The 18092-nt window shown below is 36.1% G+C and overlaps 1 protein-coding gene across 1 annotated transcript in view; it reads right to left on the minus strand.

The window, feature by feature from the left end:
• Window positions 1–18092, minus strand: part of GABA-B-R3 (gamma-aminobutyric acid type B receptor subunit 3) — a 156157-nt gene that overhangs the window by 31173 nt on the left and 106892 nt on the right. The window contains exon 2 of the mRNA XM_073082550.1: window positions 14564–15552. Coding sequence (XP_072938651.1) covers window positions 14564–15524 — 961 coding nt within the window. The 5' untranslated portion in view covers window positions 15525–15552. The remainder of the gene's footprint in view (window positions 1–14563; window positions 15553–18092) is intronic.

Genomic DNA, 18092 nt, shown 5'->3' on the forward strand with positions numbered 1-18092 from the left:
TAGAAGTTGGACGCGCATACGAGATACTTATTATAGAACTTTGAGGGCATTCCTTCCTTCCGTATGATAATTTTTCTAAGTGATCCTTAATTTTTAATACTTATGTGTGTATTATAAGGATTATGTAAATGAATTAGAAGACCGCGAACTTCGAACAGCACACCCTCGTCATAGAAGGCTTATCATATCATTGGATTACCATGCTTACTTTTTTATTATTATATATGTAGTTTTGTAGTAATATTCCTGGGAGACGGAGCTTTGACTATACCGATGTGATACACAGCGGGTTCCGGGTTCGATACCCTTCTTGACAAACATCTAAATAATGAACTTAAAATATTTTCTAATAATTTAAACTCGGTGTTTTTATACGCTTTTTATGTGAAATACGTATAAGAAACATAATGTAATTGTGTGGATGATAAAAATATATGTATCCTAATGATATATGTTAGGGTTTCGTTTCTCTTTTGTCTAAAACAACTCAAGGTAACCCTAATGAAAGACTAAAAAAATGGGGTAAGTTCTCGTAATAATGGCTCCATTCAGACCTTGAAAAAACGCGGTTGAAATAGGAATTGTTATCAGAGCTCAAACAAAGAGGGAAATATATCCCTCCCCAGTGATAAATCATCTCGGTGGCACAATGCGTATAATTTGCTTTGTTGATTAAAGTTTTACTTTGCAGTAACACTGGTACGTTAGGTTTTTGTTTAATATACTGCTATTCTAAAGCAGCATTTGGTTGTGTGATTTTAAGTGTATCTGTGTATGTAAGTTTTTTATATAAATACCGGACTATACCCAGCTATCACCGCCACACATATAACAGTGTTAAGCGCTGTTGTTTTCTGATATGTAGAGTGTGGTAACGGAGACACTCTTTTCTGAGGCATTTCAACATCGTTATCCAACTAAATATAATGAGCGCCGACTTCAGAACTATATACTAAACCAACATTTATTTGAATTATTTTTTACTTTGTAGTGACATAGAAGTCGGTTGTATTGAAATTGAAAAAACGCGGTTAAAATAGTAATTGTTATCAGAGCTCAAACAAAGAGGGAAATATATCCCTCCCCAGTGATAAGTCATCTCGGTGGTACAATGCGTGTAATTTGCTTTGTTGATTAAAGTTTTACTTTGTGGGTTAATGTTGCAGTAACACTGGTACGTTAGGTTTTTGTTTAATATACTGCTATTCTAAAGCAGGAATTTTTTGTGTGATTTTAATCGTGATTTTGTATGCAGGACTTTTTTATAAATGTCTGACTGTACCGGGCACCATTTTCACACATATAACAGTGTTAAGGGCTGTTTTTGGTTTGTAGGGTATGAAAAGTAAGAGATTATTTTCCGAGACGTTCCAACTGAATCTCAAAATATCAAGATCGTTATAATTTAAAAAAATATTATGTACAAGAAGGATCTCTGGCAATCTATTTTTAGAAGGAAGAAAAAAATATTATTTATTTGAAATTAGATTTGGTTTTTATACGAATTCATACGGTTTTACAATCATCATCATCATCATCAACTCATTACTGTCCCACTGTTGGGCACGGGTCTCCTCTCATAATGATTAGGCCATAGTCCACCGCGCTGGCCAAGTGCGTATTGGTAGACTTCACATACATTTGAGTTTTTTTATTATAAAACTCTCATGTATGCAGGTTTCCTCGCGATGTTTCCCTTCACCGTTTAGCAAGTGATAATAATTTTAAATTTCTAATACGCACATAAAAAAATCAGAGGTGCGAGCCTGGGATTTGAACCTCGGATCCCTCGATCGAGAGGTCGAGTTTCTTAACCACTAGGCTATCACTGCTAGTTTTACAATAAGGACGTTAAATATTTCTTAATTAAACTTACCTTTTTATACTTCAGGTGAGATATCTGTAATAATTGTACGACCATTACCCACCAAGTGGTTAACATGTTCTTGGTGCATTGCATTACAATAGAACTATACTTTCGTGGCGTTTGTTCACGCCATTAGCGACATCATACATCTTATGGCGACACGTGTCAGGGCCAGAACACTGCGGTTATATTCCACTTAATGGTAAAAACGTACACGACTGCGGCTGATCTCGTTCCAGTAGCGTTTGCTATTTTCGACGCTATTTTTGATAGTTTAGCCTCCTTGGGTCTACGGCGTAGAACTATACTTTCGTGGCGTTTGTTCACGCCATTAGCGACATCATACATCTTGTGGCGACACGTGTCAGGGCCAGAACACTGCGGTTATGTTCCACTTAATGGTAAAAACGTACACGACTGCGGCTGATCTCGTTCCAGTAGCATTTGGCATTTTCAAAGCTATTTTTTGGTACGCTATTTGGTGGTACCTTAACTACATTGATAAACGATCATGATTCCCGTCATAAGCTGTTAGTGTTTTTAGTTAAAAATAAAAAATATAGCGTTTTTTCAAAAAAATAGTCACATTTTAATAACCAGTTTGAGGGTAGATATCTTCGATAAATAGATTTATAGACACATTTAATCTACTACTAACGTTATCATCAAATGGAATGTGGTTTACATAACGTGGTATTTTAATGGGAGCTGGCTTTGTGGTTTATTTTATTGGTAGGTTCGTTTTACATAAAATTAAAGTGTTAGTATTGAAATCAATATAACCGTTATTTTACGCTCGCGTAATAGTGAAACTCAAAAACCGATTCAAATGTAATATATTTTACTTATTTTATTACTTACATCTATTTCAATAATTATTGGTACATCTGCATTAGTAAAATGTAACAATTTACTTTAATATATTTTTAATCCGATCATTCGTTTTCGAATCTCTCAGTGCAAGGTAGTAAGTAACTACCATTATACTATGGGTCTCCATACAAACACATACGTAAGTACAGTGGCAGACTAAGCCGTCGGAGGCCCGGGGCGGAAAGTTGATTTGATTTTACAAAACTACAAATGTGACATAAAATTCACCTGTAATTTTTATCGGGAATCAAATCTAAGACTATAGTCGTATAGCATAAGCCACTGCAATTTGCATGAAGTAATTTTACGAAATTAAATTAATATTCGCTTGTAAAATAAGATAAATTGAATAACAGTACAACAAAGTAATAAAGCAGTGTTGAATTAAGTTTTATAGCGCAATTACCCAAAGGTGGAGTATACTAATTTTGTTCATTATACGCTAATTCAATTAGCGCCCTACGGAGAGATGGACCGGGAGGACTTTTAATATAAAAAAGCTCTTTCGTAAACTCTGTTTATAGTCACTGGTTTAGGGTGCTTGTTAGGGTTCCGTACTCAGGTAAAGATGGAATTCTATTACTAAGCCTCCGCTGTCTGCCTGTCCGTCATAGGGATTGTTCTCTTGAACCGTAATATATAGACGGACACTTTAAAAAGATATTTTTTTACATAGTGTATTATATTTTAACAGAGTATTGTTACTACCGCTTTAAAAAATATTAAAAAACGGGGGTTTTGCTATAATTAAGTGGTACAGAACCCTCCATGCGCGAGTTCATCTCGCACTTGGCTAATTATTCACTACAGATGTGTGAGGTAGTAAAGTGGCGAGCAAGGTCGAAGCAAAGTTACGAAATTATTTAATCGTTTGCACCAAAACTAATTGGCTGGAGGTGCGTACAATAAACTGCGTGAGGTACAGGTGTACGAGTTCTTTTGCTCTTTTTTTTATAATATAGGAGTAGCAGACGAGCATACAGTCCACCTGATGGTAAGTGGCTTCTGCCGCCCATGGACATCTGTAATCAACCCCAGATAGGATTAGATATTCCTACCTGAGGTCGGACACTGATGCGCCGCTACCCCTAAGGACTAAGCTGGAACGCCTCGAAAAAGTCTGTCTCCCTTACCACACCCTTCAAACCGGAACACAGCAGCGCCTAACACTGCTGTTATTAGGTAGAAATAGGCTCTCACGACGGCATGTCTAGAATTTTTGACAAACGAGTCTTTATACTAAAGAAACACATAAGTTGGCGTCCATGGTGCTCGGTCAAACTTTACAATCTTAAAATAGATCCCGAAATCTTTTCATACATAAATGTGATTAATTATTTTTGCAGTTCAAAGATACCGCCATTTACATAGTTAGCTTACGAATGTAGTTTTCTGTACGCTAAGCCCATTGTTCTAAATTCAATACAAAGCGGGGGTAAAGCTTGTTGGATCCCTCCGCATCCCACTATTATCCCTCATACTGGATAAAACATTTAAGCCTTCCGTTTCAATTTTATTTGTTACGAGTCATGACAAGTATGTACGAGTAAGTATTGAAGAGAAACCCCCTTCAATACTTACTCGTACATACTTACATTTTAAGATTTGTTATGAGTTTTTGGCGCAGTTACTATATGAGTGTGAGATCAATTCCGGGTTCGATTCCCGGCCAGGTACATTTCGAATGATGCAGTCTTTGTCTTTGGGGGTGTACATGCGATCTACTTCAGATTCGACTGATTATTTGGCGACAAATATACTTAGATGAGTAAGGTAGTAGGTAGTTAATGACCAATAACATTTATAACAGTATGATTGACTGTGTTGGAACGCCTGGTCCAAGTTAGTGCTTATACTTTTATAAAATTAAAATGGCACATGATCACGAAACTACCTGATAGTGGTACGTGGTAATAGCAGCATCTATTACAGCAAACATCTTCAATTAATTATGTCACATCCATAATTTAACCCTTATAGAATTGAACTATCCTATCTAACGTCAACTTCAAAACCTTGCCACTCCTGACAAAGTTAAATCATAAGTTTCTCTATCATACCAAATCTTTCAAACAAGAATACAACAACGCTTAACACTGTTGAGAAATAGATGGGTCAGCCTCCGTAGGCAAACCGCGAAGTGTGTACCTTCTGAATATTAAAAAGCTGTTTCTTTCAGCAGTAAAGTTCTAAGCTTGTTGACTCGTGTAGTCCATGAGGTGAAGTTTGCAAGTAGGGACAAAGTATCGAATAAAAAGTATCGATACTTTATTGTTGTACTCATGAGTAGTATGCTAAAAATATCGTGTACGAAAAAGTATCTATACTTCTTTTGAAGGTGGTAGAGCCATCTGTGGTTGAAGGTGGTAGAACCCTCTTTGGTTTAAGTGGTTTGCCTCCCGTCACGCGTATTTCTGCCCAATAGTATTTTCGTCACTACCAGTTTTTTTGCCGTCGAATTTCAGGGACTGTTTATTTTATACCTTGACTTGAACTAAATGAAGTTGCCGTAAACATCCAGATTTTTAGGTAATTTCTAATAAGACAGGCTGTCAAAAAGCACTTGTTACATAAAAGTATCGAATACAAAGTATCCAGTACAATAATATCGGTATTGTGTTCGATCGAAAGGCAAAATACTCGATGCCACAAAATATCGATACTTTTTTCGTGTCCCTACTGAGTATGATGTGTTATTAAGCGCAAAACAAGCAGGAATAGTGCAAGCCGTGCTCATGAACCTTCGCTTTGTCTAAAGTTTTGCAAACTTTTAGGCGGTTTACACATTTACCAAAGATCTAATAAACAATTGTAAGGTCTAATAACAAAGGTAGAACTTTATGTGGTTTACGTGTATCTATCACAGCTATGTTTCTTTTTGTTCATTGTTTTGATTAAATATCATTAAACGACCTCTAAAGTGGTCGTTTTATGATGTTATGAACCCTAAAGGTTTCCGTACCAAAAGGGCTCCCTATTACTACCCTCCGCTGACTGCGTCTGTCCTTCACCGGGCTTCACCTCTTGAACCGTAAAAGGTAAACATTTGATTTTTTTATGTATTGGCATTCAAACCTAAGTTCATTATTTAGATATCTGTCTGGCCGGGGATCGAACCCGGGACCCACTGCACGTCAGACCGGTATGGGACCGCTCAATCACGCGGGTCGTCATTGATTGTTTCTGTTATGTTTATTTGAGAAATATATTTTTCCTGAATTAAATAACTTAATTTAGTATGATTTTTGGGTTAGGGTGTTTTCGATTTCACATTAAGTCCTTGCATCATAAAGGATGAATAGTGCATAAGCTACGTTATACGTATTTCTAGAACAGCTTTGTAATTTTGGAGTTCTCTTACGAAGAAGTTGTTTGCACGCGGATGTATTTTATGGGCGTTGCTGAAGATTTCTGCTTTAGGCGGATAATGCACTTTACAACATGTCGGAACCGCGGACGTATTTAATAAGTTCGTCGTGGTAAGTTTTTGAAAATTTAGCATATTTGAAATGAAATGAAATAACTTTATTACTCAATGCATTGTACACACACACGTATCAATTACAAATTACTTAAGTTAATTACAAAAGAATGGGATATAGGTACATATAAAACTCATGACACATACTAAACACAGCAGAATAAAAATACAATACTTATTTAGGTAAGTTACAGCATATCCCTATGCTTGTATGTATACATTGCATACGGAAAAGGCACTCACTCAGCATTGATGCCATGGTGACTTGCACCACGGCGCTGATTTTCAGTGAGCCCATAGAGCGACTCACGGATATGCGTACAGCGAAGAGAAGTAAGAAGAAACACGTGAGCAGCTGAGTTCGATTGTTATATCGCGGGTAGACGCATTTTGTTCACATCATTGTCTTTGGTATTGCTCATTTTGAACTGTGCTTGTGAATGAAATAAATTGTTATTAAAATCATATTAGAAATGTTTGCCTGTATTTAATCTGTAAATGTAGGTACGAGTAAATTAAGTCCTCTTTAACAAGACTAAAATAAACGAGTATGAAGAACTCCTCGTGAAGGCTAGTAGTATAGCCGCCCATGGATATCTATAATTAACCCCAGATAAAATTGGAGTCCTATCTCAGGTCATACAGGTTAATTTGCTGTTTTAGAGGATTAAGCATCATTGTTGTTAATCAATCTATCCATATGTAGCCTTTTTTTATCGAGGGGGAAACCTTCAAAAGGTACCCGACGACGTGGTAGCGACGCCGTGTTAAGTGGGATATTTACCGCACTAAAACCCCTCCGGTGGCCATCCTCAACGCTTATCGAAGAACTCCGGGATCTCTGACGGAACGCAACCGGAGTCCTCCAAGCGCGTTGCCCCGATCGGGCTCTGCCCTGGGGGAGCAGCTTTCGCTCCTCCCACACCATCTGGTGCTCACGACGGTATGCGACCACACATAACACCATCCTTCCCCGGATCGCTTACTGGACGGTTCGAGCTCCCACTCTTGTCGCCCGCAGCCCCAGAAGTCCCCTTTTAATCGCCTCTTACGACAGGCAGGGGATACCGTAGCACTATTCTAGTCCCGGAATTAATGCATATTTAGTCTACCAAAATATCGTTTCTTGACCATTTCTAGTATGCAGAAACTGTTAAATTTAAATCTGCAAAACTTTAGATTGATTTTATTAATTACGGACATAAGTTAAACGCCTTGTATATTACACCTCATATCTACATACATTGCACGTGATTTAACTTTGAACTTAACTATTATCGGGACAAGTAATTAATACTCGCACGGTGCAATCTCGTTATGAAAACGTAATTAATTGTTGAACGACTTGTTATCGACTTAACAGCTAATCGTCAACTTTGTAGGTTATCCCAACTTTGTATTAATAGAATACTGTCAGTATTAATTTATCGATTAAATATTTGTTACTGATACAGATTATGTAGTATGTACCCATGTTGTTTATAGTTAATGTTGTTATATAACAAAGAAATGGTTTTATTAACGATGTTTAATGAGTTAAAAGGTGTTAAAAGGAGAGTCTTTTAAAGCATCTGCCTGTCTGTCACTTGGCTCTATGCATTATTTTTCGTGTAAATCTCAGTAAACCCTTGCATTTTATAGCATTTCATATAATCGGGATGCATTAAAAATAAGTGTTCCGCCTTTTTAGGGCGGCCACCATTTGAAGGTGGTAGAACCCTTTGTGGTTCGACTCCGGCGGCACCACCGCCACACCTATTTCGGACTAATAACAGCACTGTTAGGCGCTGCTGTGTTCCGTGTTGAAGGGTGTGGTAAGGGACATACTTTTCCGAGGCGTTCCACTAAGCTGGAACGGCTCGGAAAAATATGTCTCTGTATGTCCTCAGGGGTAGCGGCGCATCTGTGGCAGATCTCAGTTAGGAATATCTAATCCTATCTGGGGTTAATTACAGATGTCCATGGGCGACAGTAGCCACTTACCATCAGGTGGACTGCATGCTGGTCTGCTACTCCTATATTATAAAAAAAAAATATTGGATGTATAATGACGTCAGTAAGTTAATCAGGTATCGTTATCAAAGTACCTAAAAGTACAATCAGTTGGGCTTTACTGGCTTAAAATTTAATTGTAAGATTTGAATCTCAAATACACGAGGAAAGTTAAATAAAAGCTTGTGAAAAGAATAAACAAACAATTACGCTAACAATTGTGTTAGTAAAACTAAAAATGTACACCCGACGACACAAGTAATGTCATAAACTATAACGCAATGTTAGTTGATGTTAAGTTAGAACAATGCTTGTGTAGAACAACTGCATTACAGCCATGTTTGTGTTCTATTTTATTATCACGGAACAATAAAGTTACCACTCTTTATGAACGAGCTGCGTTTAAATTGTGGTACTTGTGTTGTCGTTATGTAATTTGATGACGCATGCTACAATTGACATACTACCCTTAGCTCATGCTAAGGGCAAAAACTCATGTTTTTACGTTTGTTTGAAAACTGTCACCGTTTACGTTTTCATTCACACAGCGCCCCCGTGGACCGTATCGGAACTATAATTTCTCCGTACAAGTTTAAAAAAACTGCTTTAGAATGACGTCACTGCGATATTCATGCGTTGTTATTCAAACTAAGCGTGTACATAAAATTTCAGTTCTATCCTTCAGTTTTAGTTGGTTAAAAATTCAATTGCAAGATTTGACCGTAACAACAACACAAGGAAAGTTAAATAAAAGCTTATAAAGAGAATAAAAAACAGCTACACCAACAATTGTGTTCGCAAAACTTAAAATGTACACCCGACAACACAAGTAATGTCATAAACTATACCGCAATGTTAGTTGATGTTAAGTCAGAACAATGCTTGTGTAGAACAACTGCATTACAGCCATGTTTGTGTTCTAGTTTATTATCACGGAACAATAAAGTTACCACTCTTTATGAACAAGCTGCTTTTAAATTGTGGTACAAATTACATAACGACAACACAAGTTGTCGTTATGTAATTTGACGACGCATGCCGCAATTGACGTAATGGTCTGGGATGCAAGTTTCCATTTTGTGACATCTTTATGAAGGACTAGCTGACCTATTTATCAAAAATATTTCATAAAAAATATAGCCTATGTTACTCGTGGATATATGTAGCTTTCGAATGGTGAAAAAATTTTAAAAATCGGTCCAGTAGTTTGAGCCTATTCATTACAATCAAACAAACAAACAAAGTTTTCCTCTTTATAATATTAGTATAGATTAAGTTAGTCATTCCTCGGTTTACCTTCATTTATTTGTTAAAGATTTTAGGAATCTTTATTAATTATTATTATAAGTATGTAAAACGATAATGGCATGTTATTAAAAGAGAAAGAGTAATAATTCTTATGGAAAAAGACGAACCCACTGAGTTTCTTAACGGATCTTCTAGATGAGGTCCTGTTTTGATCCGGTAGCAGTATAACAAAAAATATTGTAATTGACAATTCCTAAGTGTCTCCGCTGGCCTATGCAAATTAAATATTTAATTTGTTCGCTCTATCATAGGTTCTTTCTATTATATTTATTCTAACATTCATTCATTCTTTATTTTATGAATTTATTCATTACTTTTAGCCTACATTCCATCATTTAATAATTCATTCATACTTTCAGTCATTGAATCATTTGTTCATTGAAACATCACTGATGTCCATGAGCGACAGTGCCTTACCATCAAACGGACTGCAAGCTCAAATTTCCAACTTCCATCTTATAAAAAAGAGTCGCACAAAACAGTTATTTAATTAAATAGCACGATGTTGAAAGCTTTGATGGGGAGCTTTTACCTTTTTTAAAAGCTCTATGTCGAAGCTCGTTACACTGTCCGCGCGGATATGTACCTGGAAATTGACATACCGGACCGTGAACGTTATGGACCCTTTTTGAGGGTCTAGGGTTCGTATCCAGGGCATCTGATATGATCTTCAAACATTTCGTATGTATTGTTGTGTAATTGTAACTGACAGACCGACGTGACTGTTTATGCTATATATAATTTTAATATATGCTATAGCATAGTTATGTTAGCTGCTGCAAAACCATAAGGAAACCTTAGGAAGGTTTATGCAGAAATGTTTAGCTAAATTAATATTTCACTTTGGCTAATAGGAAATGTAAAAGATGTGTAAATTCTTATTAATATGGTGTTTTTATTCGAAATTGTAGAGTTATTTCTCTACTTATTCTGATAATATGAGTTGATGTAGTAACTTATGTTGATGTAGTGGGAGAGATAGAGTGATCATCTTAAAATAATAAAATTATAGACTTAATGACATTTTGTACGACTACCGTTAAAATCGGTGTAACTTTAAAACTAGTTACATTGGAGTTCCACTTAACGTGAAAATACGGTTAATGTTCACTTATTTACTTTGAAAGCACCTAGTTACTCAGTAGTCGCTCTACTCAGTAGATGTTAAAGGGTTATTAATATTTAATGAAATAAGTAAGTGAGAATTTGAATTTGGCAAGGCCTGTACTTTCATAATATGATAAGCATTTTTTTATCGTTTATTAGTTGTTGAGACTCGGCTTCTCAAAGAAATCGATGCATTCCGAAAGTGTACAAATATACTTAGAAATAGGCAAAAAGAGAAGAACATTAGAGGTGGGTAGCAGCGTCTCCATATGAAATAACTTACCTATAGTATAACCATTACGTTCCATAGCCCAACGGATCCAGAGCCTTAGCGTGCCCGGTGCAAAGGAGCAGGTTTACCGTGGGCGATACGGTTTGGAGACGGCAAAATCGACTTTTTCACATTAATTTTGCACGTGAAGATCATTAAAACGTAATTTTTGTCTCCTGCGCCTTTAAGGGGTGTCAAACTTTATTGGACGTTCCTTTTTCCAAGTTTCAGACACATTTCGTATGATATTTAGTCTCGACCATCTATTACCTATCATCCAGCCATTTAAAGGTTACATCACCTATAGAAATCTTATTGGATTCATATGCTACTTAAATAATTAAACATCGGTGGATATTTTATTCCACATAACGTATCTGAACAACAGAGAAGCATTTGAAAAAATTCTTAGTTATATTTCTTAAAATCAACTTTCAATTTTATCAAAGGTACTACAATAAAAGCCTTTCGTTTCACGTTGCAGAGGCATTTAGATATAAATGATTCTTGCGAGAATAAAAATGTCAGACCGAAAAATAAAGGTCAAAGCGCTTGTATTAAAGTGAGCTACTTAGTGCTCTATCTTTTATTAGTTTTAGTCTAGAATAGTATCCGGCATTTTAAAAAGACTTTGGAATAGGGCGAGTGTGTTTTTCAATATATCAACAGTCGCCCTTTGTAAAGGTACCTTATTGTTGTTTTATTGCCGTACAGTTAAGGGTTTCCTTTTAGAAGAAGGGTTTTAGAGAAAGGCTCATATACATCGTGACTAAAGGGTCTGAAAAATGTGGCCAAAAGATTAAAGGTATAAAATGTTAAGGGTCTTGAAGGAACTACAAAAAAAATGCTATTCCGTATTTTTCATAACAGTATCCCGTTCTGTCGTTCTGTCTATTATAAAAGGCAACACAATCATTCAACCCAGAACCGAGAGGAAAATTCATCCTTTAGACGTTTGCTGCCAGGAATCAAACCTGTAGCATTACCATGAGTTGGCATAGAAACGCCACTATAGAAATGGTAAATAGAAAACTATTGTCATTTTGCTAGTGAATAACATAACTACTATCGTTACGGTATTTCTTGACAACGTCTGTCAAATTAATGACTCATGGGACCGAATTTGTATGGCAATAGATCATAATGACATTCGCTAGCGATTTGATTTCGATAGGTTTTTTACGTATCGAGTTACGTCACTACGGATTTTAGTTCTACGAGTAACCACCAGAGGCGCTGTACAATTTTTCATACATTTATTTTACGCAGTCGCTAGCGAGTAATACTTTTGTAAACTCATGGTAGTCCTACTGGAGCTGTCTGTGATATACCAGTATGAATATCGTATGAATATTTGCTGTAGTATGAAGATAAACATGCATTGCTTCGTATTTACTATCTAAATTTAGGAAAACTATTTATTAATATGATAAAATAAAACATAAATTTATAACAATCGGCCAAAACAAAGCGCCTCTGCCGAAATGCAGAGCTGCTTTGCGCTAGCAATAAGTGCGGCGGTGGTATCCCACGGAAGAACCGTATTTTGTTCAACCACCTGTCAAATACTAAGCTTTTCAACTATGATTATAACAATACTAAGGCAGTCATAACCGTTGTATAAAATCTGCTTGGAATATAACGGAAACAAATAGAGTTTTGTTTACATCGTAATGCGATTTCCCTGTAACCGCTGACACGTGACGACTCCACTGTTTCGTATTTGATTTGTCAAATATTCGGAGAGTTCTGCCAAATTGAATCAACGGCACTATTTTTGTGTCGTTAAAAGAAAATATTTTGTGTACAGTGCAGTGTAGTGAATGTTTGGCTGAGTGTAATTGGAGCTCGGCTTTGTTTTTACCCGTATGGCAAGGGTAATGTTTTTCAAGCATGCATGTTTTTTTATAATACTATATTCAAGTGTAGCGGACGAACATGTAGCTCACCTGATGGTAAGTGGCTACTGCTGCCCATGGACATCTGTAATCAACGCAGATAGGATTATATATACCAACCTGAGGTCGGTCACAGATGCGCTGCTACCCCTGAGGACTAAGCTGGTACGATTCGGAAAAGTATGTCTCCTTTACCCCACCCTTCAAACTAGACCACAGCAGCGCATAACACTCTTGTTATTAGGCAGAACTAAGTGTGGCGGTGATGTCGCCGGAGTCGAACCACAAAGGGCTCTACCACCTTAAAATAAAATCTGCTTCGAATATAACGGAAACAAATAGAGTTTTGTTTACGTCGTAATGCGATTTCCCTGTAGCTGCTGACGCGTGACGACTCAACTGTTTCGTATTTGATTTGTCAAACATTCAGAGTTCTGCCAAATTGAATCAACAGCACTATTTTTGTCGTCGTTAAAAGAAAATATTTTGTGTACAGTGTACAGTAGTGAATGTTTGTGTGTAATTGGAGTTCGGCTTTGTTTTTACCCTATGGGAAGGGTAATATTTTTCAAGCATATGCATGTTATTCTAAATGTAGCAATAATATATTTAAATGTAGCAGATGAACATACAGTCTCCTCGATGATAAGTGAATGCAGAGCATGGACGTCTGTAATTAACTCCAAATAAGATTCCTAACTGAGGTTGGCCACAGATGCACCACTACTTTTGAGGGCTAAGCTGGAATGCCTCGTAAAAGTATGTCTCCCTTGTACACCGTGCAGTTATGTATGTCCCATTCTTTGCACGCCCTGCAGTCCATGGGTTGGATGGATGGATTTTAACATGTGTGTCGTTCGATTCATCTAAATTATAATGACATGACATAGGCTATATTTTTATGTAGTCGGATTTTTGTTTTTAGTATAAAAATATTCCCTGCAATTAAAATCTTCAGTCAAGTATAATATTTTGAATGAGTTGAAATGGGCGAAATGCTTAATCAAATCTTCAATTTCGTGTTGTCAGGGATGATACAATTATGTAACCAGCTTTCATCCCCTATTTGCTAAATTGAATTTTCAAAAATCCTTCTTTAGAAATATTTTACGTTATAAATAAGGAAGTTCTGTGAAATATTTTATATTTATATATTCTCTGTCAGTCAGAGGCCCTAATTAAATAAACTCATAGATTTAGATTTTTATTGAGTTGAATATAAATCAATAGGGTACATTATTATATTGTAGGTGGATTATATCAAGTTCTGGCGCCCTTATGTAACGATTTTATTAAATACGTAATTGATTAATTAAATTTTAATATGTTTCGCATTTTTTTGACAATTGTGCACAAATCTTAATGCTTGACCCCTTTCATTTTGATAGTCGATGACAAACCACCTTCGACTTCGAATAGACTTCGAATAGACATTTCAGGTTGAGCACATATACTCGTACTATAACGCAACATGGGTTTGTTTCCACACGTCAGACTCTTAAAGGATTTTATTTCCAATACCCATTATAAAATGTATTTAAACGGAACATTTTTTGAACGACGCTATTTTTATATTTAGTCCCCTTAAATTATTGACAAGCAATCGAGTGTCGAATGCCTCGCAACAAATTGTAGGTCAATTTATTGCCAATTACCAGGGCGCACGCCCTTCAACCAATTACAAAAAGGTCTTTCAGAGTGCCCACAATACCTGCGAGTGCAATATTACCTTCTATTTGAAGAAAATAAGGTTTGTTTTCACTTACCGATTAACGTGGGTCTTGTTGATTGCAAAATATTCGTAATTGGAGGAGTATGAAGGGATTTGTTAGAAGGATAGGCTATGGACTCGTTTGCGGAGCGCCCCCGCGTGGTCTCTTCGCGTTCTATCACTGTACCTCTATTTTCACCTCCGGTTGAATTATTTTCAGCAGGTATTACGTTACCGTCAATGTCACCTTTTGTGATACTTGAATTTACCTTTTTAGTAAAATTCACTCTTGAATCTTTGTTTACAGTCGTGAAGTAATCGTGAAATATCTTTGTACGTGTTGCATCGTCTACCTTGTACTTCGCCATGGGATCGTTATCAATCGGTTCTTTTGTATTCACTACTTTTGTATTATCATTATTATTTAGCGTCTCTAAAGAATTATTACGTAAATTTATTTTAGAGTCGCTGCTCTTCAAATTTGTTGGCCTAGTTGTTTTAATGTTCTCTTCATCAATAATTACTGAAACTTTCATATTATTTATCATACCATCTATGTTATTTTCTTTGACTTTAGTCTGATTAAGAAAGTTTCGACTTGTATCATAGTAACTTTTAAACGTAGAGACGAAATTACTTTCTAATTCTCTCTTAATACTTTTGGTATCATTATCAGGAACATAATTACTTTTTCTTCTAAACCTATCGAGTAGTATTTGGTATTTACTAAGCGTACTCGTGTTAAACTCACTTTCGTAAGTTTTGAGTATATCTTCAACATAATTAAATCCATCGCTTGGTTTAATATTTTCTGTACTAATTGTTTGCGGAAGGTCTGTCGTTATGTATGTTTTTGATATGTAGGACAGGTTTCCGACCATTTGTGTGTTGTAAAGGGGTATAAGGAGGAGAATAAGGGAGAAGGGACGGGAGAGTTGGGATAACTTCAGGTTAGGCTCTCGAAGGGGTGAACAGTGAAGGTATAGGGTAGGAGGCTGCCGCGGCGGACGCCTCATGCCAGGCCGGCGATCAGCGCCGACTATGCTGAAACAAATAAAGCATATGTTTAATATAAGTATAGTTTTATTGATTTAAAAATTCCAAGGTATTTTCCCAGCGCTGACGAGGGGTTTTTCAAGAAAGGTGCAAAAAGAGTTCTTTTTCGAAGCCGATGTAATGACAACTCGTATGGTGTTCCAAATGTCCATACGCGACGGTGACTGCCATCCATTCAATTGCCTTATAATGTCAGAAAGTCAGAAGTGAATTTGATGTTGTAAAGTAAAATGTAAAAGAAAAATCTTTTCTATAAGTCTTACTTTACTTTTAATATTCAGATTTGTTCGGGATATTCCCTGAGCTGTCAGAATAATTATACAGGAGATAAACCATTATATTTAAACTCGGGAATGATTATCAGAATCCCGAATACGAGTTGGGGGAAAGGTCAAACGGTTATGCCTTTGTGTATCGTCCTAGATTGTGCAATTTCTAGACTCCGACCTGAAACAATTTTGGATGAAATATGCATGCAATAACCTGCCTTTTCAATTTCTGAGGCTGTAATCTGACTTTCTGTTTGTCTTCTTAAGGACAAAGTAAATCTTTGTTTTCTTACGAATGTTTATCTTTGTTTAAATTTTACACTAGTGAAGATATTATTATTTTTCCACACATTGCTAGCACAAAAAAGCAGTAATAGACTAGTGGTTGAAAATCGGCCTCTCAATGAGGAGGTTTGAGGTTCAAATCCCAGGCACATTTGATTTTTGAATGATAAGTATTCAAAATTATTTAATATTCATTTGCTATAATGGCGGATGAAAATATTCTGAGGAGGCTGGCACAACTGAGTTCTTTAAAGAAAAGGTTTCAAAGGTGTATGAAATTTACCAATTTGACCATCCCTTGACCCAGCAGATTGTGATGGGTTGACGAGGACTATCATATGTCTGAGAAAAAAACAGGTCGTTTTCAAAATCCATTATATCCTTGCTAGGCCTTCTCTAAGCTCATAATATTTAGAATAAGCTTCGTTTAGTTTTAGATTATTTTACCTAAAATAATAATTGCTTAATAACGAAAACTAAGGTTAGTAGGTGGATATCTAAAACTATTTGCAAATGATATTGTTAATGAAGTGTCAATATTCTGTCAACCGTAGTAAAGGTCACCAGAAATGTAAAGCCAGACAATTTGAATTTGAATATTCATTATCCTACTAAGGGTACGTGAGAATAGTAAGGTAGGGTTAGTACTATTTACTTAACAACGAAGTACAAAACATTAGTTGGAATTCACGCGTGTTCTAGGAAATCAACTCTTCCGAGAACATATCATAACAACTTAATAAATCATATAAAACAAACGAGAAATAAGAAATTCGTTTGCGCAAATATGTCGCAAAAACTGCAAATAACAACGGCGTTTCAACTTAGTCCACAGAGTGACGCATCTGTAACCAACCTCGCGTAGGAAACTAATCTATTATCATAGGGTTGATTATAGATCTCCATGAGCCTCAGTAACCACTTACCATCAAGTGGACTGCATTCTCGTTTATCTCTATATATTTTAATAAAAGAAACTTGTTTTCTCTTAATTATTTTTTAGCGTTCGAGATTTTTTATTTTTACAATTAATTGTTTAATATCAGTGTTCTGGTATGAAGGGTCGTCATAAGACCTTAATTAATGTAACCTTAATACATTGTTCTAATAGGGTGCGATGTGTGACATTGTCTATGGGCAAGGCTTTGATGTCGATGTATCGTTAAATTAAACCTATTGTTAGGATTATCTGATAACGAAGGACTCGCTCAATTAAATCTAGACCAATATAGGATAATCTAAATTGGAAAAAGGTTTATAGAAACATATCCTTACCATACGTATTACCGTATTAGTAGTAAAATTTGTAGAAGTATGTAGTAAAATAATTTGTAGGTAGTACAACCTTTTGTGGTACGACCTCGGCGTCAACACCCCCACACCTTTTCTGCCTAATAACAGCAGTGTTCAGTGCTGCTGTATTCCGGTTTGAAAGGTGTGATAAGTAGACATACTTAATGGAGGTCTCCTAATTTAGTCCTTATAGAATAGACTCACATTTGTGACTCATAAGTATCTTATCTAGAGTTGATTACACATATCTATGGACGGCAGTAGCTACTTTCCATTAGGAAGCATGAGCTCGTTTGCTACTCTAGTTTGATTTAAAAATCTTTCTATGATAAATCAAATCATTTTTAAAATATGTAGGTTATTTACAGAGCACTTTTTGTATGTCATGTCGTTATGCTGAAGAAGCGGCGAAAGAAACTCCATAACACTCCACACATCTCTAAAAAAAAATGTTTCATACAATGGCTCTTAACCTACTGGTACATGTGGAGCTGGGGCTACTTCAGGTGTGGCGTTTTATCAGTTAAACAATCACTCAGCCTATGGTACGCTTTTTAATATCATAACCTTAAGAAATTCATAAACCGTTATACACGTTCAGTAAATGTTCATGTAAATTACAATTTACGTTTAAATTACCCTCTCGCTTTGTGTGGAATATTGAGCTGCAGTGCGTGGGTG

Source organism: Epargyreus clarus, unplaced genomic scaffold (genome assembly GCF_041222505.1).
Source record: "Epargyreus clarus isolate Ecla_fem2 unplaced genomic scaffold, WU_Ecla_fem_2.2 ptg000018l, whole genome shotgun sequence".
Classification (NCBI taxonomy): Eukaryota; Metazoa; Arthropoda; class Insecta; order Lepidoptera; family Hesperiidae; genus Epargyreus; species Epargyreus clarus.